This window comes from Paroedura picta, chromosome 3, assembly GCF_049243985.1.
Source record: "Paroedura picta isolate Pp20150507F chromosome 3, Ppicta_v3.0, whole genome shotgun sequence".
NCBI classification, from domain to species: Eukaryota; Metazoa; Chordata; class Lepidosauria; order Squamata; family Gekkonidae; genus Paroedura; species Paroedura picta.
The window spans coordinates 170,771,980-170,799,439 of NC_135371.1; the positions used below are offsets into that span (position 1 = coordinate 170,771,980).

At 53.7% G+C, this 27,460-nt stretch overlaps 1 protein-coding gene across 2 annotated transcripts in view; it reads left to right on the plus strand.

Moving 5' to 3' along the window:
* GRIPAP1 (GRIP1 associated protein 1) overlaps nt 1-27,460 on the plus strand; it is a 62,626-nt gene that overhangs the window by 6,806 nt on the left and 28,360 nt on the right. Inside the window, exons 5-21 of one of the 2 annotated variants that reach the window (XM_077329487.1) lie at nt 848-955; nt 3,738-3,891; nt 5,724-5,953; nt 7,470-7,517; nt 7,659-7,690; nt 8,593-8,640; nt 9,069-9,168; nt 9,958-10,035; nt 12,197-12,289; nt 14,229-14,363; nt 14,874-14,969; nt 16,931-17,143; nt 17,426-17,539; nt 20,106-20,183; nt 20,871-20,966; nt 21,539-21,595; nt 24,601-24,700. In XM_077329487.1, coding sequence (XP_077185602.1) covers nt 848-955; nt 3,738-3,891; nt 5,724-5,953; nt 7,470-7,517; nt 7,659-7,690; nt 8,593-8,640; nt 9,069-9,168; nt 9,958-10,035; nt 12,197-12,289; nt 14,229-14,363; nt 14,874-14,969; nt 16,931-17,143; nt 17,426-17,539; nt 20,106-20,183; nt 20,871-20,966; nt 21,539-21,595; nt 24,601-24,700 — 1,780 coding nt within the window. The remainder of the gene's footprint in view (nt 1-847; nt 956-3,737; nt 3,892-5,723; nt 5,954-7,469; nt 7,518-7,658; nt 7,691-8,592; nt 8,641-9,068; nt 9,169-9,957; nt 10,036-12,196; nt 12,290-14,228; nt 14,364-14,873; nt 14,970-16,930; nt 17,144-17,425; nt 17,540-20,105; nt 20,184-20,870; nt 20,967-21,538; nt 21,596-24,600; nt 24,701-27,460) is intronic. The other variant, XM_077329488.1, reaches the window with a different exon arrangement.

Consider the following 27,460-nt stretch of genomic DNA (forward strand, 5'->3'; position numbering starts at 1 on the left):
GATGGGGGAGACCTTGGCCTGAGACCCTGGCTCAGTGGCAGAGCCTCTGCTTGGCACGCAGAAGGTCCCAGGTTCCATCCTCGGCATCTCCAGTGTGAAGGACCAGGCAGGAGGGGGTGGGAAAGACCTTGGCCTGAGACCCTGGCTTAGTGGCAGAGCCTCTGCTTGGCAGGCAGAAGGTCCTAGGTTCGATCCCCGGCATCTCCAGTTAGGAGGGCCAGGCAGGAGGGGATGGGAAAGACCTTGGCCTGAAACCCTGGCTCAGTGGCAGAGCCTCTGCTTGGCACGCAGAAGGTCCCAGGTTCCATCCTCGGCATCTCCAGTGTGAAGGACCAGGCAGGACCAGTGTGAAGGACCAGGCCTTGATAGACCAAGTTCTCCAACTGAATTGGCAGCCCTGTGCCCCTGCTTACTCCCTTATCTGTGTTCCCTCTTGTAGCTGTGGCTGCTCCCCCTTTGACTAGGGTCTCCCTGCCCAGTGTAGGACAGACGTCTGTCTTATAGGATGTGGGGAAGAATGTCTACCTGCACGGAGGACATTTCCTAGCATTGCTGGAAGGCCATTTCCTGGCATTGCTCCTCCTCCACCTGTAGCCATCTGGGTGACCTTGGGCAGTCCCAGTTCTCTCTGAGCTCTCTCGTCCCCTCCTACCTCCCAGGGTGGCTGTTGTGGGGAGAGGAAGGGAAGGCCATGTTGGGACTCCTTCACATAGCACAAAACCAGGCAGAACTTGCCCCCCTTTTTTTTGACTATGAAGTGCCACCTTCTAGTGGAAGGGGCCAAGACCTGCAGGGGTCCCAGGTTCCCTCTCTCGGCACGGAGCACCTTTTGACTCTTCTCCCGCAGGAGGTGGAGGCCCTGCTGAGCGAAAACGAAATGCTGCAGGGGAAACTGCACAGCCAAGAAGACGACTTCAGGCTGCAGAACAGCACCCTGCTGCAGGAGCTGTCCAAGGTACCGGTGGGATGCCGACGCCGCAGTGGCGCGGAGGGGCCTGCTAGAGGGCGCTGTGTCAGTGCGGGGAAAGGCCGTTCTAAGCCACGGGGTCCAAACCATGCTAACGGGAGGGGGGAAAGAGCCCTATGCTGCCGGGCCAAGGGGCGTTTCAATTGCTGGGACTTAGGGCCGGTCTGCCCACCATCCCCGCCAATATAAGATGGTCTTTCCTGGATCAGATATCAGATTTATTATTAGTCACAGAGAAAATTGGCAGAGACTCAAGCAGCCGTCACGAAATAATTCCAGACTGAATGAGACCTATTATTAAACGGTATAAAATGCAATGTAAAATCCGAAATAGCTATAATATACCGTGGGTGGTTTAAAAATCATTCCCAGCCGTCCATCTTGTTTCGAGTATCTGCTATGAAAACGATACACTGAGGCACAAGAAATTCGCCACGGGTCTCATTATACGAGGGATTTCAAGCAATAAATATCCATCTTTTGATTTAATCTGATTTTACATACCGAACTCCTGGTATGCCAATGCAAAGGGCTGTGCAACATCAGAGTAAAACAACAGTATAGATTAAAAATTAATAACACATTTAAAAAGTTTAGGGCCAGATCTCTCACTAGCAGCAACGTCGATTGCAGCTGTAATTTCTCGTGTCGACCCTTTCAGTAGGTCTGTCTCCTGATTCAGATGTTGTAGGGGGGTGTTTTATTTATCTATACCAGGGGTAGTCAAACTGCGGCCCTCCAGATGTCCATGGACTACAATTCCGATGCCAGCAAATGCTGGCAGGGGCTCATGGGAATAGTAGTCCATGGACATCTGGAGGGCCGCAGTTTGACTACCCCTGATCTATACAGATTTTCTCCAGGCAACCTGATAGCTTTGTGGGTTGGGGGGGGGGAGAATTGTATCTCTCCACGTTTTGCAGAAGGCACAGGGAAAAAGACATGTTCCAAATGCACCACCTTTCCCGTCACAGATGGGAAAACCTTTTTGAATGTCAGCTTTTACAAATATTTACCTTCCAAAACGGCTGAGAACAGTGCTGTGCATCAAGCTAAGGTCTTGCTCACCTTGGCATCCAACTCACCTTGGGCCCTAGTGAAACCTAGAGGCTATAAATCAGGGGCAGTCAGACTGTGGCTTTCTAGATGTCTGTGGACTACGATACCCATGAGCCCCTGCCAACATGGTAGGGGCTCATGGGTATTGTAGTCCGCGGGCATCTGGAAAGACGCAGTTTGGCTACCCGTGCTTTAAATGAAAATAATAATTATAATAACCTTTATTCTTGACTTGCTTCCCTTCCCTGTCTAGCTTCAGACGGCTCACAACAAATCCCAAACAATTTCTTAAATGTGTATAATAAAATACGCACTAATGAATTCTACACATTAATTATTGAAAGCATATTAAAAGCCCCCTCTTCTGTTTCCAGTCTGCTCTTCCAGAGCATGGCTACCCAATGCTGAGGGGTGGAGATGGATGAATTCTCAAGTAGGGAGGCCGGTATTTTAGGCATTATGTCCTGGCCTCAACCATAGGTGTCAGAGTGCTCAACTTCAGGCAAGGAGAACTTCAATGTCAGAAAGTCCCTTTGTTCAGAAGCGAAGACATCCAACAAAGCCACAGGCAGAACTGAAGTGACACACAAGGGTTTGCCTATATAAAACACCAGCCCCTTCCCTCCCCTCCCTCCCTTGGGAAGGTGATGACTCGGGTTTCAAAGGGAGGCCAAACAATTCTACAATCTAAGTCCAGAGCAGAGGGAGTCAGCGGGGGAGAGATGGCTCCTTGAAGCTTTGGTGTGAGAACCGAAAAACCATAAACTACTAAGGAATTCAGCCTTGGGGTGCAAAGCAGAAACAGGAACTGGGAAGCATCAGAGGCCTGGAAATAATAATACTCATCATAATCATCATCATCATCATCATCATCATAATTATCATTATCATTATTATTGTTACATTTACTGTTACATTTATTGTTAGATTTATTTCCTGCCACTCCCTATGAGGCTTGTGGTGGGTAACAACAGTCTTAACCCTATTAAAATACCCATTAAAAGACTTCAAAAATCCTAACATGATGGGAAAACAATCTTGTTCCCACCCCGCCCCCCACTACCGGACAGCTCTTCTAATCACAATCAATATGACAGAATTCCCGGGATTCTGACAGTAGGCCTGGCAGAACAGCTCAGTCTGACAAGCCAGCAGAACTGTTTTAAATCCTGCTGGGCCCTGATCTTCCAACTGCGAAATGAACATGAGAAAAGGGACCCTGGGTAGCTTCCGAGAACTTATGTGGTTGGACTAGCCTGGCCATCCAAGTCAGGACGGACGGAAACAGGAGATCTGCCCTTGCCTTTCTCTGTGTCCTGACCCTGGACTTCCTTGGTGACCACCTGTCAATCAATCAATCAATATTTATTTACGGTCATTCAGACCAAAATTCGGTGGTCTTCTGTCCAAGTTCTGATCTGGGCTGACCCTGCTTGGGTTCCAGAAGCGTCTTTGGTTAAGCCATCGACTCTGCGATCTCATGCGCGTGGGACAGATACAAACATGAAGTTGTCTCCCTCCCCCTGGCTGGGAAGAGACTTCCAAGAGTTCTTTTTTTTGGGGGGGTGGAGGGGCCTTGCTCCTAGAACGGAGACCACTGAGCCCCTCTTCTCAGACGGGCAAATCCCCTGTCCTTTTCTTCCCACCGCGGGTGGCAGGGCCGGGAGGGGAGCTGCCGCAGAAGAGTAACCCTCCGGCCTCTGTCGCCCAGCTGTGCTCCCAGATCGAGCAGCTGGAAAAGGAGAACCAGCATCTGCGGGAAGGGGAGGCCGCGGCCGTGGACGGAGGAGCCCCCGCCAGCCCCATGGACGGGGAGTTGCTGCGACTGCAGGCGGAGAATTCGGCACTGCAAAAGAACATGGCAGGTACCATGCTGGGCCGGAATGAACGAGGGGAGCTCTGGTGGAAGAAAGGGGGGGTCCAAGGATCGGGGGGGGGATATGGGGAAGTTGCAATTGACTGGGCACGTAGCCCTTGTTTGATCCGCAGCTGTGCCAGGTTGGGGTTGCAGTCCTGCCCATTTGGCACTGTGCCACTGCTAGAAGAAGAAAAATAATTGGTTTTTATACCCTGCTTTTCACTCCCCAAAGGAGTCTCAGAGCGGCTGACAATCACCTTCCTTTCCTCCCCCCAGAACATGCACCCTGTGAGGCAGGTGGGGCTGAGAGAGCTCTGAGAGAATGCTCTGTGAGAACAGCACTATCAGCACTGTGATGAGCCCAAGGTCCCCCAGCTGGCTGCAGGTGGGGGGAGGAGCGGGGAATCAAACTTGGCTTGCCAGACTAGAGGGAGGATGGATGGATGGATGGAGGGAGAGAGGGAGGGAGGTAGGATAAGTGTATGGATGGATGAGACAGGATGGATGATCCATAGATGATATATGATCAATGGATGAGATAGGTGATCAATAGATGACTTAGATGATCAATAGATGGATAAAGAAATGGATGGAAAGAAAGAAAGGAGGGAGGGAAGGAAGGAAGGAAAGAAGGAAGGAAGGAAGGAAGGAAGGAAGGAAGGAAGGAAGGAAGGAAGGAAGGAAGGAAGGAAGGAGGGAGGGAGGGAGGGAGGGAGGGAGGGAGGGAGGGAGGGAGGGAGGGAGGGAAAGAATTACTCTGATCTAGATAGGTGACCATTTTAGTGTTTGTGGCTGGAGAAAAAAGGAGCACCTTAAAGTCCAACAACATTTGTAGCAGGGGAGGTTCTTTTGGGAGTCACTGCTGACTTCTTTGGATCCATCTGTCCTTCTGTCTTGGAGAGGGGAGTGATTTCAGAGGGGCCGTGGCTCCGTGGCAGAGCCTCTGCTTGGCATGCGGAAAGTCCCAGGTTGAGTCCCTGGTATCTCCAGTTAAAAGATCTGGCAGCAGGTAATGTGAAGGACCTCTGCCAGATATCTTGGAGAGACGCTGCCAGTCTGAGTTGGCAATACTGACTGGGATGGACCAAGGGGCTGAGTCAGTAGAAGGGAGTTTCATAGGTACAGTTGGAATGCGAGTCCATCTGCCATATCCTGGAAAGTGGAGTGATTTGCGATGCCAGCAGCAGGTGAACGACTATAACAGGTGAGATCTGCAGAAGTGTGGAGAAAATAGCCTTAGTAATAGGACAGGAAACCAAGATCTCTATTCAGTCCAGGAGGATGCCTTGTTATCAGCTGCCATTCAGCAGTCTCTAATCTGTTTCTAATCTGTTTCTAATCTGCCTTGGAGAAATCCCTTTGTGAGAGAACTGCTGCTCTCAGGTCCGCACCCGAATGTCCTGGAAGGTGAAACAACGCGTCTTCCAGGACTGAACCGAGATCTGGGTTTCCTGTCTCATTACCAATGCCGATTTCTCCATGCCTCTTGCCCCTCTGTGTATTGCACCTATCCCAATCATGTCCGCTCTTGTCGTTCGCCTGCTCTTGTCATTGAGCACCTGAAATCACTCCACGTTGCTAGGTATAACGTCAGACTGGCTCACCCTAACGATATTTGAAAAAGCAGTGACTGTTTCCCTGCCACCAATTCTGTCACTCTTTAAGGGGCTCCCGGACTCTTCTTTTTCCAAATGTAGTCAAGTGGGCAGAGGGAGTTGTCAGAGTTACAAAATCGTGGATTTTGAAGCCATCCCCGCAGGGCAACGGGATGTCCTGGGGAAGCAGGGGCAGGGTTGTTGTGAGCCTGTGAGGGTTCGTGGTGTGACTCCCATTTTTCAGCTTTGCAGGAACGCTACGAGAAGGAAGTGGCCCGGCAGGCGGACGGCCGCGGGAGCGGGAAGGGGGACGCCTCCGCAGAAGCCCCCCCTGCCGGGCAAGAGGGCGCGGAGCCGCAGGCAGACGACGGGGGCGCCTCTCAGGCCCAGCAGCTGCTGTCAGAGGTGGAGCTGAAGTGGCAGACGGAGCAGGAGGAGAAGAGGCTGCTGAAGGAGCAGCTGCAGACCCTGGAGGTGAGGGGAGGGGCAGAGGAGGTGGGGACGGTCCCAGGGAGGGGACCAGACAGGTTCAAGGAGGATCGATCTGTCAGGGGCTGCTAGCTGGGGTGACTGAGGGGAGCCCCCATGTTTGGAGGCAGTCCACCTCTGAATCCCACAGCCGGGAGGCAACATCGGGACGGGCCTCAGCCTCTGTGTCCTGCTGTGGGCCCTTGAGAGGAACTCACTGGCCACTGAGATGGGATGCTGGACTGGATGGACCCCTGTTCTGATCCAGCAAGGCGCTTCTGAGACAGTTCTACTGCAGGCAAAGTGGAAATTCCGTTCCCCGAAAGCCTTGGATGGGAGAGGGACTTGGATTCATAGGCTGTGTGAGTTTCTGGTTCGCAGATTCTCCTGCAGGCAGAAGGGGCTGATCCACGGCTGGCCTTTTCTCCTCCACCCCCGCCTCCCCGGATTGCCTGCTGGGCACCCAGCTGAGCTCTGGGCCATTCTCCCTGTCTTGGCTTCCTTGCCTCCTTGCTGTTTCCCTCCTCGCTGGCACCTGCTCCCTCCCCGGTGTCCTTGAGCCCGCTGCCTTTCAAGAGACCAGGGAGCACGTGGCCATCACCTGGCAACCGTGGGGACGTTCTCCCTGGCGGCGAACAGGGCCCTGCTTCTGTGGGCTTGCATCATGCCACCTTTCTCCGCTCAAGGGCCAGCCTCGCAAGGGCGTTGCAGTTGAGAAAGAGAGCCTGCGTGCTCCCCACTGTTCTAATCCATGGACTACAATTCCCAGCAGCCACCTGGGAAAAAGACTCTGAATAAAGGGATGAAGGCCCATCACGTTTGTGTGTAATCACAATCACAAGTCCAACAAATTGGAGATCCCAGGCCCAAGAGGAGTATGTCTGGCCTCAGCCAGGACCTTTTCTGTCCTGGGCCTGATCTGGCGGAATGAGCTCCCGGAAGAGCTGAAGGCCCTGATGGAACTGAGCCAGTTCCGCAGAGCCTGTAGGATGGGGCTCTTCCGCCAGGGTTTCGGTTGAGGCCAGTGGACAGCAAGATGACTTGATTAAACATCGTCTGGGCTCCGTCCACATAGATCCCCCCTGAATCCAAAGTCAGGTCAAGATCATATCGCCCCGCAGCAACTCATTTGGCAAAACAGCTGCTATGGCTGTTTTTAAAATTTTTTAATGATTATACAATTTAAATGATAGATAGACGTAATTTTGCCACGTCATTGGTGTTGTTAGTGCCAGGAGTCGACTGAGCCGGCTTGCCTGGAGGAGTGGGGCACAAGTTGAAAGGTAAAAAAATAAAATGAAGTAAGTCGGAAGCGGGCCACCCAGTTTGGCCGTCTGGGCGGTTCCAGTTGAATTGCAAAACGGCAGCCGCTCCTGCCTTGTGGAGCCACCCTGCAGGGAGGTCAGAAGGGACAGTGGTCAGAGAGGGCTGCGTTCACATTGGAGGGGTGTGGGTTCCGTTCTCTCCCCCCCTCCCTGCACACACACACAAACACACACACCTCTTTCTTCTTTTTCTGCAGGCCTCCAAGATGTCCGAAATGTCCCGGTTACAGCAAGAACTCAGCAAGGTAAGGGGAGCCAGGAGGGCAGGTTTGGAGGGCAGAGAAGTAGCCCCCTCTTTGTTGGTGAGTGATGGGGTCTGTAGCTACTGCCATTGGGAACTCTAACCTTGTCTCCCTCCCTCCTCTCTCCCTCCAAAAAATATGCAGTTTGCAGAGAAGCTAAAGAAGAAGCAAGAGAGGTAAGTCTGCAGAAGGAGATTGGTTCTACTCCCCAACACGGCTGGCTGTGGGGTTTCTGTCTTCCCAGGAGCTTTGCTTGCTCAAGCTGAGAAATCGACATTTCCGTCCTTAGCGTAGAGGGGCCAAGGCACCTGGGCTGGAGCCAGGCGTCACTTTCCGCTTACGGAAGGGGAGGCAAACTTCCGTTGGTACTTCCTTTCCCCCACAGAGCCTGGGCAGGCCAATCACATTGCTTCTGAAGGTCCCCTCTCCCCTGGGAGATCGGGCTAGCCTGGGCCACCCGGGTCAGGGTAGAGATAAGCAGAGATGATCTGCTTGCCTCTATGTAGCAACCCTGAACTTTCCGGTTGGCTCCCGCTTGAATACCGTCCAGGGCCAGCCCTGCTTAGCCTCTGACATCTGACATCTGAGAGCCAGTTTGGTGTAGTGGTTAGGAGCGCGGACTTCTAATCTGGCATGCTGGGTTCGATTCTGTGCTCCCCCACTAGCAACCAGCTGGGTGACCTTGGGCTCGCCACGGCACTGATAAAGCTGTTCTAACCGGGCAGTGATATCAGGGCTCTCTCAGCCTCACCCACCTCACAGGGTGTCTGTTGTGGGGAGAGGAAAGGGAAGGCGACTGTAAGCCGCTTTGAGGCTCCTTCGGGTAGTGAAAAGTGGCATATAAGAACCAACGCTGCTTCTTCTTCTGACGTGGGTGGGCTGGCAGGGGTCCCCGGATCCGAGCTTGTACATTAAAAGGCATCAAAAGAGAGCCGAATCACGGAGGCAATTTCTCACCAAGGCCAGGGCAGGTCGATGTGCTTGGTGCGCTTCGTCCTCTCCTCCCCTTGTGGAAGCCACCTTTATTCTCCACCTGGCCACGCTGTTCATGTTTGTCCTTCTTCCTCCCCCTGCTCAGTTTTCTACGGCTGCAGACCGAAAAGGAAGCGCTCTACAACGACAGCAGGTACGGAGCCAGCCGCTGAAGGACGTGGCCTGCCCAGGGGTTTTGAACCCGTACGCTGGAGACCCTCTCGGGAGGGGAGCTTCTTGGCATGGGTGCTGCTCGGATACCCGGGGAGGGGGAGATGGAGCAGCAGGAGGAATTGAGGGGTGTGGAAGGGGGGCTGGGAGAGCCAGGAAGCAGGGCTGGGCGGCCAGCTCAGGGGCAGGTCCGGGGGGAGGCGAAGGGCAGCAGAAATGGGGCAGAGAGCGATTTTAGGGGGCCTAGTGATGGCCACAGGAATAAACTGATTGAAGAGGATGGAGAGGACTTTATCCTCCATAAATCTGTCGGTGGCTCCCAGCCACAGTGACTGAAAGGGAACTCCGTGGCCTTAGCCGCAGAACAGGGACCCGGGAGAGACAGCTCACGGGATAACTCCTTGTCCCCAGGACCAAAATCGAGGAGATCCAGCAGCGGAAGGAGGACGAGCTGAAATCCCTGCAGTCCCGGAACCAGAAGCTGCAGCAAGAGCTCCAGACGGCCAGCCAGGTGAGCGGCCCCTCTGGAATAGCCACGCCCTGGGCTCCAACACTCCGACTGGCCCCTAGGGGGTGAGGAGGAGATAGTATTCTAGTGCTGGGTTCGAATCTCGGCTTGTTATGCGTCGCGTTGCAGTGTTCCAATGTGGGTGACAGTATTCTAAATGACAGGAGTGCTGGGTTTGAATCTCGGCATAATACGTATTGCATTGCAGCGCTCAAATGTGGCCTGTGGTATTACAGATGGCGGGAGTGCTGGGTTCGAATCCCAGCTTGGGACGCGTTGTGTTGCAATGTCTGATCATCTCCACTTGATTTAAGGAGCTCTGAGACTTGTATTTTTTGTGTGTGAAAGAGCTGGGGGGGAGGGAGGTCCTCCACCAGAGAATTCTCTGCACCCTCACAAAAACTACACTTCCCAGCATCCTTTGAGGAATGCCATGGCAGTTGAATTGGAATGCCGGTGGGCACCTTATTGCCTTCCCTGTGATCTAGAGAGGGAAAGAAACAGAGAAGAGGGCAGGAAAGCCCTCCCAGTCTAGCCCCCACCTCTCTTGTTTGTTGAGCATCAGCCAGGTTGCTGCAGGTCTGTTTCTTGTCTCTTCCTGCAGCTACAGGGGTGCCCAAACTGTGGCTCTCCAGATGCCCATGGCCTACAATTCCCATGAGCCCCTGCCAGCATGGCCAGTTGGCAGAGGCTCATGGGAATTGTAGTCCACAGACATCTAGAGAGCCTCCGTGGCCAAGTGCGCTATGGAAGGAAGTCCGGCCTGTAAATGTGCTCCTCCTTTCTTCACAGGGTTGCTCCGAGCTGAAGGACCAACTGCAGAGCTGCCGCAAAGAGCACGAGGGGGCCCTGCAAGCTCTCCAGGACCAGGTACGCCCGTCTGTCCCCTGCCGCTGTCATTCCTCCCCTTTTGAGAAAAGGCTCTCGGGTGGAGAACCTCAGAGTTGTAGCAGACCGGCAAAATGCTACAGCATAACAGCAAGGAACCTGTCCTTTGAGCACTGCAGCTGAATGCTCTGTTCCTGAATGGAGGGAAAACAAAATGAGAATTATCGAACAGACATATAAAACTGCTTTCTACTGATTCAGGCCCTCAGTCCATCCAAGTCAGTATTGCCTACTCAGACTGGCAGTGACTCTCCAGGGTCTCAGGTCAAGGTCTTTCCTATCCCCTCCTGCCTGGTCCTTTTAACTGGTGATGCAAGGGATTGAACCTGGGACTTTCTGCATGCCAAGCAGAAGCTCTGCCACTGAGCCAGGGTCTCAGGTCAAGGTCTCTCCCATCCCCTCCTGCCTGGTCCTTCTAACTGGAGATGCCGGGGATTGAACCTGGGACTTTCTGCATGCCAAGCAGAAGCTCTGCCACTGAGCCAGGGTCTCAGGTCAAGGTCTTTCCCATCCCCTCCTGCCTGGTCCTTCTAACTGGAGATGCCGGGGATTGAACCTGGGACTTTCTGCATGCCAAGCAGAAGCTCTGCCACTGAGCCAGGGTCTCAGGTCAAGGTCTCTCCCATCCCCTCCTGCCTGGTCCTTCTAACTGGAGATGCCGGGGATTGAACCTGGGACTTTCTGCATGCCAAGCAGAAGCTCTGCCACTGAGCCAGGGTCTCAGGCCAAGGTCTTCCCCATCCCCTCCTGCCTGGTCCTTCTAACTGGAGATGCCAGGGATTGAACCTGGGACCTTCTGGCTGCCAAGCAGGGGCTCTGCCACCAAGCCACAGCTGAATCCTCCTGATTCTTCTAGAAATCTCACACTGCTGCCCATCCAGCTGTTGAGATTTTAGCTGGCCTGCTTCCAAGTGTTTCCTTGGCATACTTTTGCACAGTTTATTCCGGTTGTGTGGGTCGGCTCCTCTCCCTCGCTGCCCCGACTGATCTCGGTGCCGGGATTTCAGCTCTTGTGCTTCCCAAGTCATAAGGACTAGGAACTTGTTGGAACGGCAGATGAAACCGATGAAACCCTCTTGTTACATATAAACTGCCCCTGAGCTGCAAGGGTGGGCGGTACATAATTATAATTAGTAAAGAGATGGATGGATGGATGGATGGATGGATATAAAAGGCAGAAGGGGTGCCCAGCTCAGGGGCAGGGGGTTCTTTGAAGGGTTCTCCAGCTTAGTCTCTGGCTTCTCAAGGGGCTGGGAAAGTCCTTCTTCTGTTTGGGATCCTGAATTCCAGGACCTGTGTGTAGTGCTGTGAGAGATCTCTGGTGCGTAGCCACACTCCTCCCTGCAAGTAGGCTGGGAAATACCTGGATATTTTTGGGGTGGGGTCTGGGAAGGTGAGGTTTGGGGAACAGAGGGGGGGACCCCATTGGTATACAATGCCGTAAAGCAGGTGTGGCCCAACTGTAGTTCTCCAGATGTCCATGGACTACAATTCCCATGAGCCCCTGCTAGCTGGCAGGGGCTCATGGGAATTGTAGTCCATGGACATCTGGAGAGCCACAGTTATGCCTCCACTACCATAGAGCCCTGTATCCTTTTTCTCCAGGAGAACTGGATCTCTTGTCACCCTAAGGGATCAGTTGTCATGACAGGAGATCTCCAGGCAGGGCCTGGAGACTGGCAACCCTAGTAGGAGGGGCTAGGTGCAGCATTGACAGGATGGCCTTGGGAGCCCCACCCCTTCAGCGGCCTGCTTCCCCTCTGACTTCCAAACCTTCATTTGCCTCTGAATCTCGGACATGCTTTCTCGTCCTACTTAGTTTGCCTTTCTCGACTCTCTTTCAGAGTTCATCTGTTTTTTTTTTTCATATGCCCTTTTTAAAATCTGTTATCAAAATATGTTTTGTCTTTTTTTTCCCTTTAAAGTTGCAATCTATGGTAATGTTTAGTGTTTTGCTTCCAAGCCGAAGGAGACTGCATTTCCTTTTTTAAAAAATTCCTTCGTGCCGGACTGCTTTCTCCTTGTTCTGCTTGTAATCTTTCCTTCTCTCTCCTGTTTTGGCTCCTCTTTTGCCCTCTCCCTTTCTCTCTCTCTCTCTCTGCTACTTTTCCCTGCTCCTCCGGTCCACCTCGTGGGGCGTCAGGTCGCCTGCCAGAGCGCGGAGAGCCAAGAACAGGTGGAGAGCATTCTGTCCGAAAACGACGCCCTGAGAACCAGCCTGGCAGCGCTAGAGCAGGTACCAGCCCCCCCCGCCCCCCACCTCCAGGGGCACATGGAGATCATAGAGTGGCACAGGGAGGTGCCTGGAATCAGAGTGACTCAGAAAGTACAGCCACTCTGGGAACATTATGTTCATTATGTTCATATATTGCTTTAGGATGCTTATGGCTGATCCTGCGTTGAGCAGGGGGTTGGACTAGATGGCCTGTGTGGCCCCTTCCAACTCTATGATTCTATGCTTTAGAATGCTTAGGTCTGGTCCTCCGTTGAGCAGGGGGTTGGACTAGATGGCCTGTGTGGCCCCTTCCAACTCTATGATTCTATGCTTTAGAATGCTTAGGTCTGGTCCTCCGTTGAGCAGGGGGTTGGACTAGATGGCCTGTATGGCCCCTTCCAACTCTATGATTCTAGGATTTTTACAGCGATAGATTTTCAGTCGATCGGGGGCCTGTTAGATCGGCAGTGCTGACTCCTCCGGGACATGCGGCCAAAGCAGGGGACACATCAACCCCACCCGTGCTTGTCTCTCACAGCAGAAGCACCGGTCTCTCTGAAGGGGGTCCCCTTCCTTTACGGGTGGCAGTGATACCGGGCCATTTCCCTGCATCGTTGTTGATTTTTGGATGAACTTTTTATTTTGAAAAAGAAAAAAGGGGATAGAAATACGGGAGGGATACAAACGAGAAAGGGTTTTTAATATATATATATATAGCAAATTATATTATACAGTAATTTATTTATAGTTTGATATGGTCCAATCCCTGACATCTGTCAAAAGGACCAGACAGGAGGGGATGCAAAGGACCCTGGCTCAGTGGTAGACCCCCAGCTTGGCATACGGAAGGTCCCAGGTTCAATCCCTGGTTAAAAGGACCAGGCAGGAGGGGATGGGAGAGACCTTGACCTAAGACCCTGGCTCAGTGGCAGAGCCTCTGCTTGGCAGGCAGAAGGTCCCAGGTTCAATCCCCGGCATCTCCAGTTTAAAGGACCAGGCAGGAGGGGATGGGAAAGACCTTGACCTGAGACCCTGGCTCAGTGGCAGAGCCTCTGCTTGGCAGGCAGAAGGTCCCAGGTTCAATCATGGCATCTCCAGTTAGAAGGACCAGGCAGGAGGGGATGGGAAAGACCTTGACCTGAGACCCTGGCTCAGTGGCAGAGCCCCTGCTTGGCATTCAGAAGGTCCCAGGTTCTGTCCCTGGCATCTCCAACTAAAAGGACCAGGCAGAAGGGGATGGGAAAGACCTTGACTTGAGACCCTGGCTCAGTGGCAGAGCCTCTGCTTGGCAGGCAGAAGGTCCCAGGTTCAATCCCCAGCATCTGCAGTTCAAAAGGCTCAGGGAGTTGATGACATGAATGAATTTGGTCTGAGACCCTGGGGTCAGTCCAAGTAGACAGCACTGCCCTTAGGAGACCCAGCCGTCTGATTCCTTGTAAGGAAGCGTTGTGCGTCCGCTAAGGTAAGGTGTGCCCCGCCTCCATCCAGCAACCCTGAGCACAGGGACGTAAACAGAGCGAGAGTCCAGCAGCTCCTTAGAGAACCCAAATTTTGGGCAGGGGAGGAGCTTTTGTGTGTCGAGCGGTGAGACGTGAGCCGTGACTCCTGAAAGCTCTTCCCTACTCTCTTTTTCGCTGCTGTGGGCAGACTGTGATTTTCGGATGCCACGGGCTATCTGGAAAAAAGAGAACCGCAGAGTCCCCAATTTGATATTTCGCTGGCAACCTGAATCGGGTATCCTCCGTGGGTCGGAAACCACGTTGGTATGGAGGACAGGAGGTGATCCTTGGACATCGTGCAGAGGGGCGGCTTCGTTGCTGTGGGGGGAGGTGGGCACTTTTTGTGGTGGGAGAGCCCTGAACCCAGAGCCCGACTCTTCGGGGCCCTGCCATGACCCTCCTCTTGGGAACGGCCCTGAGGCTTCTCTCTATCCCCCTCCTCCTTTGTGCTCCCCCCACAGATCCAGACCTCCAAGACTCAGGAGATGAACCTGCTGCGGGACCAGGCGGCCGCCTTGGGGGCAGAGCTGCAGCAGCGGCAGACCGAGAAGGAAGCCCTGGCTGCCCAGCGGGACGACCTCAACACCCAGCTGCAGGTAGGCGAGGGAGGTTGGGGGGACCGTCCTGGGGTCCCAAGGGGGAGGCTGTTGGCTGCAAGTGTTTTGCATACTTGGGGGGAGGCCTCCCCCTGCCTCCCAGCGCAGCATGCAAAACAGCCAGCTGCGGTCGTAGAACTGGCAAGACGGTGACGCTCGAGCAAGCACGAGCCTCACTTCCCGGCCGTCTTTGAGATTTCTCTTCCCCGTTCCCCTTCCTGTAATCGCTTATTCTGGTATTCTGCTTGCTTTCTGCCCATCCGGGTTCTCTTCTGGATTGGTCGGTGCTTACACTAACTCACAGTTCCAGCTCAGTCCTCTTTAACCCCTTCTGCTGCCAGAGGCAGTAAAATTTGGCCCGGTAGAGCAGAGAGGCCACGCCGTTGGAAGGCCTCGGCCTCCACATCGTCTTTGTCAGCCCCTCCACCGGACCGCTGGTGCCGGACAAGACTGTGCACAGGTGCAAATCCGGCCGGGGCCTCTCTGACCTTCTTGTGCCTTTTCTCCAAGGAGTCCCTCCGGGCCAACTCTCGCCTCCTGGAGCAGTTGCAGGAGCTGGGGCAAGAGAAGGAGCGCTTGTTGCAAGACCTGGACGAAGCCAGGAAGGTACGTGGTGGCGGGAGGGCGGGGGGGGGGGGGGTGGGACGAGGCGCCCAACTTTGCCGTGCTCAGAGCCCCGTCGCTTCAGAAGAATCTCACCCTGCTTCCTCAGTCCATTTCAAAGACTTCCGCACGCCCACAGTTCCGGCAAGGGGGTTCCCTCCAGGATCAGTCTCACGCGAACGGCTCATGTTTAGACTCCACGACCAAGAATCTGACCTAGAATCATAGAATCCTAGAATCCTAGAGTTGGAAGGGGCCATGCAGGCCATCTAGTCCAACCCCCTGCTCAACGCAGGATCAGAATCATAGAATCCTAGAGTTGGAAGGGGCCATGCAGGCCATCTAGTCCAACCCCCTGCTCAACGCAGGATCAGAATCATAGAATCATAGAGTTGGAAGGGGCCATGCAGGCCATCTAGTCCAACCCCCTGCTCAACGCAGGATCAGCCCAGAGCATCCTAAAGCATCCAAGAAAAGTGTGCATCCAACCATTGGGAAATTTCATGCGCTCCCATGCTGCTTCATGCAGAATGTCACAGCACTCAAGCTGTCCCCAAGTATAATGCTCCACAAGTGCAAAATTCCAGAAGGCCTCCATTGCACAGCCCCTTTGCCGGGTATCTTAGAAGGAAACAGAGAGAGAGAGAGAATCATAGAATCATAGAATATTGAGGATACCTGAGGATATTGACCGGCTCCACTCGAAACTTTGGGCCCCAAGGGCCGGTTGAGTTGCTAAGCAAGTCAATTTCACAACACTGGAAATCTCAGAGAATCTCGGAGCTGGAGGGGGCCGTAAAGACCACCCGGTCCGAAACATGGCGGCCCCCGGGGGTGGAGCCACTCACAAAAATGTCAGCCGCAACTCTCCTTCAGCATCCAGTGAAGATCCTCGCGTTGTCGGCCGCTGCTCCCTTTGCTAAAACCTTGCACGGCCAGTTGCATCTCCAGTGCTCAGTTGGCCCCTTGCTGGGCAAAAGCCCCCCTCCCCCCCCCCTCCCCGGCTGTTCTGCCAGGCCCACGGTGGAGGCCAGTCAATAACTCACCTCATTGGCCTCCCCGCCTGTGTCCGCGCTCAGCAGAATAGATCCCCCGGACCTCACCCTGGGAATTCTTTTTGGGCAAAGCTAGAGTGTAAATTAAGAGCATCTTGTGGCTCAGAGTGGTAAGGCAGCCGTCTGAAAGCTTTGCCCATAAGGCTGGGAGTTCAATCCCAGCAGCCGGCTCAAGGTTGACTCAGCCTTCCATCCTTCCGAGGTCGGTCAAATGAGTACCCAGCTTGCTGGGGGGTAAACGGTAATGACTGGGGAAGGCACTGGCAAACCACCCCGTATTGAGTCTGCCATGAAAACGCTGGAGGGCGTCACCCCAAGGGTCAGACATGACTCGGTGCTTGCACAGGGGAGACCTTTACCTTTAGAGTGTAAATTGCACTCCAGATGCTAACCCAACTAGATTTCATATTGCCTTTTAGAATGGAATGTCCTGCGGATTGCGTCACGACCCGCCCTGAATCTGTCGAAAGAGGGCGGAATAAAAGTTTATAAATAATAATAGTGTTTTGGCGGGCACCGTGCTGGGGACCTCTGCCCTTGGAAGTACATTCACGCCTCTAAGAGAGAACCAGTCGGGCTGGGGAGCCTCTGTCTCGCTGGCTGTGCTCCGGGGTCTCTCGGAGGTGGGAGCCGGGTGAGGGGTTGTCCCCTAGAGCAGGGGTAGTCAACCTGTGGTCCTCCAGATGTCCATGGACTACAATTCCCATGAGCCCCTGCCAGCAACGCTGGCAGGGGCTCATGGGAATTGTAGTCCATGGACATCTGGAGGACCACAGGTTGACTACCCCTGCCCTAAAGTCATTGCAGCTTCGGCCTGTTCGATCCGGGGGTGAAAGCCGTGCCTTCTGACTCCACACACACACACACACACACACACACACACCCCTCGGTGCCTGCTTCCCCCCCCAGTCTGCGGAGAAGCGCAAGGCCATGCTGGACGAGATGGCGATCGAGACGCAGCAGGAGAAGGGGCGCCACAAGGAGGAGCTGGGCAACCTGCGGCTGCAGCACGAGAAGGAGGTGCTGGCCGTCCGGGCGCGCTACGAGCGGGAACTGCGGGAGCTGCACGAGCACAAGAAGCGGCAGGAGGACGATCTGCGCGGCCAACTCAAGGAGGAGAAGGTAGGCCCGGCCCTCCCCTCTTTTCAGGACAGGAGGCCGAGGGACAGAAGAGGTCAGGGCAGCCCTTTTCGGCCTTTTGACCGTAAAGGTACCGCTGACACATTTTCCAGGCTCAAACTTTGTCCTGCTCCTTCGGGCCTGTCGCGTGGCTCCCTTCGCCTGCAGCCGGGTCCCCGCTTTGGCCTTGAAGGTGCTGCGAGGAGGGCCCAGTTAGCCACGGCGCATATTAAGCCTTGGGAGGAGGAGCTTGGATCTAGTTGCCTCTTTCCCCGTCTCTTTTAGGCTCGCAGCCAGGAGCTGGAGTCCCTGCAGCAAACCGTGGAGGAGCTGCGCCTCCAGATCCAGTCCATGGACAGCACCAAAGGCTGGTTCGAGCGGCGGCTGAAGGAGGCTGAGGTGGGCAATGAGGGGGGCAATCTGGGGCTCTCACCCGCCATACATGGCTCTGTGGAGCTCGGCTCACATCCTGCACCCCACTGGGCTCCGGCTTCTCCTCGATCCTGTGATTTTATTGGTTGAAGTCTTTCTGCCCTGCTCTTCTGAGAGCCAGCGTGGTGTCGGAGTTAGGAGCGGCAGACTTGAATCTGGAGAACCGGGTTCGATCCCCTCACTCTTATTATTATTATTTTTTATTATTATTAGATTTATTTCCTGCCTCTCCCGATAGGCTCGAGGCGGGTCACAACAACTAATCCCATTAAAATTCCCATTAAAACATCACTCTACTAACATGGCGGCTAAAAATCCCATCCCTCCCCCAATTATTAAGAGGTGAAGAGGAAAGGATAGGGGAGTAGCGTACACTCCAACTCCTAGGGGGGGAGCGATGTCCCTGATTTGCTGACCCCAGCCTCAACCATAGACCTGGTGGAAGAGCTCCGTTTTACAAGCCCTGCGGAAAGCTGACAAATCCCGCAGAGCCCGCAGATCACCCGGGAGCTCATTCCACCAGGTAGGGGCCAGGACTGAAAAAGCCCTGGCCCTGGTCGAGGCTAGGCGCGCTTCCTTCGGGCCGGGGACGACCAACAGGTTCTCACCCGCAGAGCGTAAGGCCCTGCGGGGGGCATAGAGCGGTAGGCGGTCCCTCAAGTATGTGGGTCCCAACCCGCGTATGGCCTTGAAGGTTAAAACCAAAACCTTGAACCGGATCCGGGCAGCAATTGGCAGCCAATGCAGCTGCCTCAGCACCGGCTGGATGTGGGCCCTCCAAGATGTTCCAGTGAGGACCCTGGCAGCTGCATTTTGTACCAGCTGTAGTTTCCGGATCAGGGACAAGGGTAGGCCTGCGTAGAGCGAGTTACAGAAATCTATTCTGGAGGTGACTGTCGCATGGATCACTGTGGCCAAGTGGTCAGGGGACAGGTAGGGCGCTAGTAGCCGGGCCTGGCGAAGGTAGAAAAATGCCTGGCCCGCTACTCTCTTGACCTGAGCCTCCATAGTCAGGGAGGCATCAATGGTCACACCCAAATTCCTAGCTTGGGGCACGATGGTCAGTTGCACCCCTGCTAGGGTGGGTAAACGCGCTATCTGTTCCCGCCCCCTTCCCCCCAGCCACAGGACCTCCGTCTTGGAGGGGTTGAGTTTCAGGCGACTCTGCTCGAACCATTCTGTCACTGCTTCCAAACATCTGGCAAATGGTTCCGGGGGGGAGTTCGGGTGACCGTCCATTAGTCATCCTCCACGTGCTGGATGACTTTGGGCCAGTCCCAGTTCTCTCAGAGCTCTCTCAGCCCCACCTCCCTCACAGGGTGTCTTGTTGTGGGGAGAGGACTGGAGAGATGGTCGTAAGCCGCTTTGAGACTCATGCCAGGGGGTTGGACTAGATGACCCAGGAGGTCCCTTCCAACTCTGTTATTCTATGATTCGATGTTTCTAGACTCTTTTGCACTGCAGAAGAGATTTAGAGTCCAGGGCACCTTGAGGACCAGCAAATTTTTATTCAGGACATGAACTTCCGTGTGCATGCACCCTTCCTCAGATACAGATATATGCATATACTCAAAGCTCATACATACCTTGAATAAAAATCAGTTGGTTTTCAAGGTGCCCTGGACACTAAATCTCTTCTGTTGCTTCAGATCAACACAGGTACCCACTTGAATCTATAGCACGGCTTCTCTGAAAGCCTTCTCCTTTAGTTTATGTCAGCCTTTCTCAACTTTTTTCCCACTGAGATACCCCGGAAACTTTTTTCCCACTGAGATACCCCGGAAACCTCCTTCAGGCTTCCGAGAAGCCCCAGAAGTAGCATGATCATCTAGAACAGGGGTAGTCAAACTGCGGCCCTCCAGATGTCCATGGACTACAATTCCCAGGAGCCCTTGCCAGCATTCGCCAGCTGCGGCCCTCCAGATGTCCATGGACTACAATTCCCAGGAGCCCTTGCCAGCATTCGCCAGCGAATGCTGGCAAGGGCTTCTGGGAATTGTAGTCCATGGACATCTGGAGGGCCGCAGTTTGACTACCCCTGATCTAGAATATGGTTTGGAAGCAAAGCTGGGGACACGCCCACCTGGGGCCCCTCCCCTTCCAGGCCTGTCACTGGCCATTTTGGGAGGGGGCGGGTCAGTTCGACACGGCCTTATATAGTCATATCGCCCGATAAATGTTTAACAGATTTTGAGTATGGATTTAAAATTAATTAACGGCCACCCATTTGGGAAACCCTCCCAGGACCGAAAAGGAACCAGAGTTTCACAAAACCTTGGTGGGGACATCCTGGCTTGTCTTGACTCGCTCTCTGTCATCTGCCCTGAGTTCAGATGAGAACGGCAGACTCTAAATAACGTGATTTTTAAGAAACGAATTGGGCTTGCTGCCGGCCAGATCGTTGTTGCCTCCCTCAGCCCAACTCGGAATGACGTCCGGCAGCCCCGATCCAAGGGGGCTCCTTTGCGGGGGGCTTGCGGGAGCCCCAGGGCCTTCCTCACGAGAGCCTGCCTCTTCCTCCGTCTTCCCCCAGGAGCTGATCGAAAAGCACCAGCAAGAACACGCAGAGGCCGTGCGCCTCTTGAAGGAACAGCATCTGGCCGATCTGCAGGTACGAGCCCAGGCCAAGAAGCTACCTCCTCTCCGCCCACCTGGACAAGAGGCATCTTCTTACCTTCTGCTGGCTGCTGCTGGCTTGCTGCGGTCTCGGGTGGGGGGAGCCTTGCATGGAGTTACTTAGAACTAATCACGATTCTCTTAGAGCTGTTCTCAAAGAACAGTTCTCTAAGAGCTCTCTCCGCCTCACCTACCTTACAGGGTGCCTGTTGTGGGGAGAGGAAGGAAAAGCCATTGTAAGCCGCTTTGGGACTCCTTTGGGTAGTAAAAAGCGGAGCATAAAGCAACCAGTTCTTTTTCTTCTTCCGGGTTGTCCCTAGAAAAGTGGACGGCTGTTTCAGGGTAGCTTCTATCCAATGGAGAGTCCGTCCCATTAGGGCACCCACTTTCGGAGCCCCTGAACGTGGCCCCCGTGGTCCAATTATTGTGAAATTCGGAGGGGGGTCAGGGAAGAGCCTCCCAGAGCTACCCTGAAAGTTTGGAGGCTGTAACTGGAACCCCCCCACCCCAGGAAAGGCGGGAATACCCAAATCCCCATTGAAATCAATGGCACCATTGACTTTAATGGGCGCCAAAGCCGAATCAGTCCGGATCAAGCCCCTGGTGCATAAGCCCACTCGAGACGCCCCCACCCCCTTTTCCCTCCCCCGATTTCCAGTTTGTTGATCGTCTCCCCTTGCAGCTAAAGGACCAAGAGGTGGACGCGACCAAAGAAAGTCTGCGAGAAATGGAAAGAGCCAGAGACGAACACGTGGAGGCGGTCAACCGGCTGAGACAGGTGTGTGCGTTTGTGTGTGTGTGTGTGTAAGTGTGCAGCCACCTGCCGCCTTCCCCCGGGAGCTGCTGCTTGGCAGCATGAGGTTCCTGTGCCCATCTGTTCCTTTCCCTTCCTGCCAAAGCTGCCCATCTGCCAGATCGCTCTCATTTATTAACATCTCCATCCTGGGCCTCAAGGCAGTGCACCAGAAAGGGGGGTGGATCCAGGCACCGACCAGCCCCCGGTCAGCTTATCCTGCGCAATGTGGCCGCATCCTGGGCTTTCACGCCAGGCCCAGAGGTCTGGATGTACTACGCATCTTCAGCATGCTTGCAGTTCCAGGCACTGATCAGCAGATGGCAATATTGCCCCAATTCAGCAGTTTGGACGGCTATTTCTCCTACCGCCCTGGCTTCCGGAAACGGGAAATATCCTGATGTTTCGGCTGGAGACCGACATTTATGCCGAGCAAGGGAAAAAAAAGTTTCTTGGCCCTCTTTAAAGTTTGACAGACATTTGCTTTTGACCCCTGTGGGGCGCCGACTGTTGGGAAGGAGTGGAGCTCCGTTGACAGTTGTGTGTAACTGTTGCAGGAGGTGAAGGACACGGTGGACGGGCAGCGGATACTGGAGAAGAAAGGGAGTGCAGCGGTGAGCCAGCCCGTTCCCCTCCCCCCCCCGGGAATTGGGGAGGGGTGTATGTGTGCGTGCTTCAGTGCGTTTGAGCAAAACGGGCTCAATCCCTGACTTTTGCCTGCCAATCCTACTGGCCATGACTTTGCCCGGTCCTCCCCGGCTCTAGCCAACCGTCTCTCTTGCCAAGACTGGGCTTGGAATGGGCTTCCCCCAGCCTGGGCTTGATTCTCCCCCCTCCCCTGAATATGCAGCATAGCAGAAAGAGTAAGAACATGGCGTTGCTCAGCAGCACTCTCACACCACTGCATTCCTGCTGGACACAACTGGAGCTGCGGTGCCGGAAAGGCGGCAAAGGGAGGGCTGTGAGCTGTGCAGGGACAGCTGCTGCACTTCCCAGGTCCCCCTCTCCAGGGGAGGGGGGAGATGAAGTATGCCAGAAGGAGCCACTCCCCGCTTTGTGCTTAGGGCAGGGGTGGCCGAGTGGTGATTCTGCAGATGTGCACGGACTGCAGTTCCCCAGAACTCCTGCCAGCTTGCTGCTGGCTTAGAGGCAGCTTCGGTTCGTTCCCCTGCCCACTCCCCCCTCCTCCACCTGCTGAGCCAGCCAGAGAGCAGAGGCAGAGAGCCCAGCTAGGATTCAGAGCCCTGTGTCTTTTATGGTCGGTCGGCACTCCATGTGCTTCATGCGTTGCCAAGTTTCCCCCCCTCTCTCTCCCACCGGGGGGCGCCGGAGCCCGCTGCTCAGCTGCTGACGTTGTCGAAGGCTTCTTGGGCCTTCCAGTTGGTACTCGGTCATCTGTACTGCTGATTTGTAGCATGCCTCTGGGAGCCAGCTTGGAGTAGTGGTTGAGAGCAGCGGCCTCTGTTCCGAGGATCTGTTTGATTCCCCACCCCTCTTCCGCATGCAGCCAACGTTGTGTACTTGGGCCAGTCATGGTTCTCTTAGAGCTGTTTGCACAGAGCAGTTCTCTTGGAGCTCTCCCATCCCTAGCTACCTCCCAGAGTTGTGGGGAGAGGAAGGGAAAGGAGGTTGTAAACTGCTTTGAGACTCCTTTGGGGAGTGAAAAGCAGAGTACAAAAAAACAGCTCTTCTTCTGTTCTTCTTCCTTTGTAGCTACCAAGCATAGCATAGCTCCAGTCCTCTCTTGCAGGACATGAAACAAATTTTATTAAATCAATAAAACAAGGGGTAAAATATAAAAATAATAAAATAAACATTAAAATTATAATGGGAAATAATAAGTAGCTGTAGCAGTTATCGATACGGGCAGAGACCAGCAAAGAGTACACAATCGATCCCCAAGTTAAAAATCAAGCATTGATGATATGATAACATAAAATAGTACAGCAAACCAAATAATGAAAATAACTAATCTACATTCTAGTGGGGAGCCGTGTTGGTCTAAAGCAGCAGAACAAAGTTTGAGTCTGCCAGCACCTTGAAGACCCAACAAGCCTAACTGGCAAGCAGTTAGGACCCCAACAGGTTAGGGGCCCAGAAAACGATCAATTTGTATTAACATTTATTGTGCACAGTATATAAAATTAAGAACATAGATGCAGCCTGTAGGCTAATCACTGAAATAATACAGTGTGCACCAGACAATGCCAAACCTAACATGTTTCGACTCCAAAATAGGTCGTGCCCAGAGGTCTAATCCTGAACACACCTATCATGCGGTTGAGAATGCAGACGGCAGTTAGTGAGATTTTAAAAATTCAGTTTATTTTCTGAGAACAAGAAGATCAGTTCAGATGGAGCTACAGGTACAATGATATAGGCTATAGGTTTAAACTACAAGTACAACGATATAGGCTAGATATCAGGACAAAAATTTTCACAGTCAGAGTAGTTCAGGCTGTCTAAGGAGGTGGTGAGCTCCCCCTCACTGGCAGTCTTCAAGCAAAGGTTGGAGACACACTTTTCTTGGATGCTTTAGGATGCTTAAGGCTGATCCTGCGTTGAGCAGGGGGTTGGACTAGATGGCCTGTATGGCCCCTTCCAACTCTATGATTCTATGATTCCATGGAGCTGAGAGGAGATGTCCATTCCTCAGGTGTCCTTCTCCTTCCCCAAAGGTGCTGAGAAGTCCTTCGGCATGCAGGAAAGCAAATGAGATAGTTACCTAAGGAGGGAAGAGAACAGTTTTATTCAAGGCATGAGTTTACTTGTGCATAAACACTTCCTCAGATACAATGGAGTGGGAGTCACCTGTCCATGCCCATACATATATTATTTCTTAGATTTCTAAACCGCCCTTCTGAGACCGGCTCATATACGTTGAAGATAAGCAGTAAAATTAGCATTCAACATAATGAACACCTTTAACAAATCCAAGGACCAAGTGGGAATTTCCTTCATTGTGTTTCCTCCCCAGAATTAAACCTCAAACAACTGATAACCTTATATGCTAAGCTTGTTATTTCTGCTTAGTCCTTGAATCTGTTGGACATCTTCAAAGAAAGGGGGTCCTGTATGCTAAATCACTGCTCGGCTTTTGACTACGCCAGGGGTGGCCAAATTGTAGCTCTCCTGATGTCCATGGACAACCGTTCCCACTAGCCCCTGCCAGTGTGGCCAATTGGCAGGGACTCCTGGGAATTGTAGCCCATGGACATCTAGAGCAGGGGTAGTCAACCTGTGGTCCTCCAGATATTCATGGACTACAATTCCCATGAGCCCCTGCCAGCGTTTGCTGGCAGGGGCTCATGGGAACTGTAGTCCATGGACATCTGGAGGACCACAGGTTGACTACCCCTGATCTAGAGAGCCACAATGTAGCTTACACCTGGAATAAAACTGGGCTGGTCTTCAAGGTGCCCCTGGGCTCAGGTGTCGATCTCCTCTTGAATATTTCCTGGTGGCCCGGATTGCCGTGGCCCATCGCAGTGGAAAACAAGGGATTCGGCACCCTTTGAGCAGCGGCCCCGCATCCGTCTTCTCCATTTGGTGGGTCAGGATGCCGAAAATGGGTTGCACAGCTCAGCTCTGATGTTTCGCCCCTTTCTCCTCCCGGCAGCTGAAGGACCTCAAGCGCCAACTCCACCTGGAGAGGAAGCGAGCCGACAAACTGCAGGAGCGGCTTCAGGAAATCCTGACCAATAGCAAGAGCAGGACGGGTAAGAGGGGGAGGGTCTCTCGAGAAGAGGGTCGTGTGCTAATCCTCTCCTCGCCTCTAGGACGTGCTGTTTCATGTCCTAGTTGCCATGTGGGGGGGGGGCAGCGCCGCTGTGACAAGGACATTGTGCGCGTAAAAACGGTTGTGGGTATCCTTGGGAAAAAAATTACTGTGGCTGCTTCTGTGCATCAGAAGTCTCAATGGCCTCTTGTTTGAGGAGACTTTGTTCCTTTTAAGTTGCGGAAGCAGGAGGGGGGGAGGACGCGCATGTGTTTTAAGTGCCGTCAGATGAACGTGTCAGAGCCCCGTCAGCATTCTCAGTGAACAGGCTTGGCAGTGAAAGCAGTTTGTTGTAGTGGTATGAAAAGCTCTTGTTGAAACTCATTCGATAGGCAATGCCCTGGTCACTCTAATCCCGAAACTCCACCTCCAGCTGACAGCAGGCGGGGTCCCCCTGTTCCCAGTAAAACAGTGGGCAGGCTGCTCCCTGTTCCCAAGGGGAAAGCACGCAAACTAGTCCTGTGCATCACAACATCCTTGCGAGGCTGACCCCAAGGTCAAGGGGGAAAGAGTTCAGGCACCCTTCCCACCGAGGGAGCTTGCGCTGTGTCGCACACACTGTGAACTTGTGCCAAATTAGACCATGACTGTCAGAGGTCACCCCTTGTTGCCGTGTCCGTTTTGTTCCTGAGTCTTGCCAAGGAAACTCCCTTGCTGAATCTGCACTCCACAAAACATATTGAGGGACGGCAAAGGGGAAAAAAATCTTGGGGCTTTCCTTCACGGCGTTGGAAATGTATTCGGCAGGTCACTCTTGATCCGGAAATCTAAGTTAAGACAAACGAACTGCGCTCGACGTACCTAGCCTTTTATATACACAAGACAGATTTCTAGAACATTTGCCCAACAGACGCCGGGACGTTCATGTATTTTTCTTCAATGCGTGAATCCAGGCAGCCACGGATGGTAAAGCCCAAAATTTCTAGCCATTAATGGTGTTAAAGGTAAAGGTAAAGGTATCCCCCTGTGCAAGCACCGAGTCATGTCTGACCCTTGGGGTGACGCCCTCCAGCGTTTTCATGGCAGACTCAATACGGGGTGGTTTGCCAGTGCCTTCCCCAGTCATTACCATTTACCCCCCAGCAAGCTGGGTACTCATTTTACCGACCTCGGAAGGATGAAAGGCTGAGTCAACCTTGAGCCGGCTGCTGGGATCGAACTCCCAGCCTCATGGGCAAAGCTTTCAGACGGCTGCCTTACCACTCTGCACCACAAGAGGCTCTAATTAATGGTGTTACATGTGACCAAAAGGGATTTTTGTCGGTTCGGTTACCCATAAACCCTCTGGGCTCCCCAGTCTCACATTTTTACAGTCTGTGGCCCCCTTCAAAGGTGCCAAGACCCCACTGAGCATGGCTGCTCTAGAACACCATGTTGTTTCTTGACTTACTCAGCAGGAGGGGGACTGAGTCAGGGTGGGGAGCCGGCCCTGCACACTCTCCAACTCTTGCACCAAGGTTCCTTGAATCCTGGGCTCAGAATTAATGTGGCACATGGAGCAAAATTACCCCTTCCTCCTTCGGCCTCCCTCCTCCCAAAATAACACACGGCCTGCTCGGGCAGCCGCTTCCAAGGTCCACGGCTCAGCAGCATCACAAAGGATCGCAAAAAGTTTTGGGGAAAAGAAGGTGACGACCTAGCAGATTCCCCCGCCAAATCCCTGGACCTGATGCCTTGTGTTCCTTGAGCATCCAACCCTTCCAGCTGCCCAGGCCGGGAATGATGGAGCGGCGCTACACGGTTTTTGGAGGCATGAAACCAGCTGATTTCTTAAATCGAGCCATCTGGAGGAGCCCTGCAGGCGGAAGGCCACTGAGGGAGCACGGAGAGGCATGAGTTTGGGTCTGTGCCGTGGAATTAGAGATAGAGCATGCAAAAGGCAGGCAGGTGGCCTCAGGAGCAGCTTTTGCGCCCGAGGCCAGTTGGAGGCACAGCCAAAAGAGCGGGGGGTGGGGGGAGATCTGTAAGGGCTGCCAGTGAGGACAGAAGAGGAGGCCCGGAGGTTGTTCTGTTGGCCGAGCAAAAGGCAATTTAGGAAGCCTATCAAGATGCAGGGTGAGGACGGAATGGAACTGTTCTCGCGTCTGCGGGTGAGACATTCTCCTCTCCTGTCGAGATGCGGGGTGAGGACGGAAGGGAAACATTCTCCTCTCCACGGGTGAGGCGTTCTCGTCCCTTATCGAGATGGAAACGTTCTCGGTTCCGTGGGCGAGACATCCTCCTCTCCTGTCGAGTGGCGGGGTGAGGATCGAATGGAAACATTCTCGACTCCGTGGGTGAGATGCTCGTTTCCTGTCAAGATAGAAACGTTCTCGTCTCCGCGGGTGAGACGTTCCCCTCTCCTGTCGTGAGGCGGGGTGAGGACGGAATGGGAACATTCTCGACTCGGCGGGTGAGACGTTCTCGTCTCCCGTCAAGATGTGGGGTGAGGATGGAATGGAAACGTCGTCTCCTGTCGCGTTGCAGGGTGAGGACTGAAGGGAAGCGTTCTTGTCTCCTGTCGAGATGCGGGGGGAGGACGGAGTGGTAACGTCGGCGTCTCCGTGGGTGAGATATTCCCCTCTCCTGTCGAGATCCTCGGTGAGAACGGAATGGGAACATTTTAGTCTCTGTGGGTGAGTTGTCGAGATGCTTTCCTGTCGAGATGCGGGCTGTGGACAGAATGGAAATGTTCTCACCTCCATCTCTGGAAGCTGCGGCA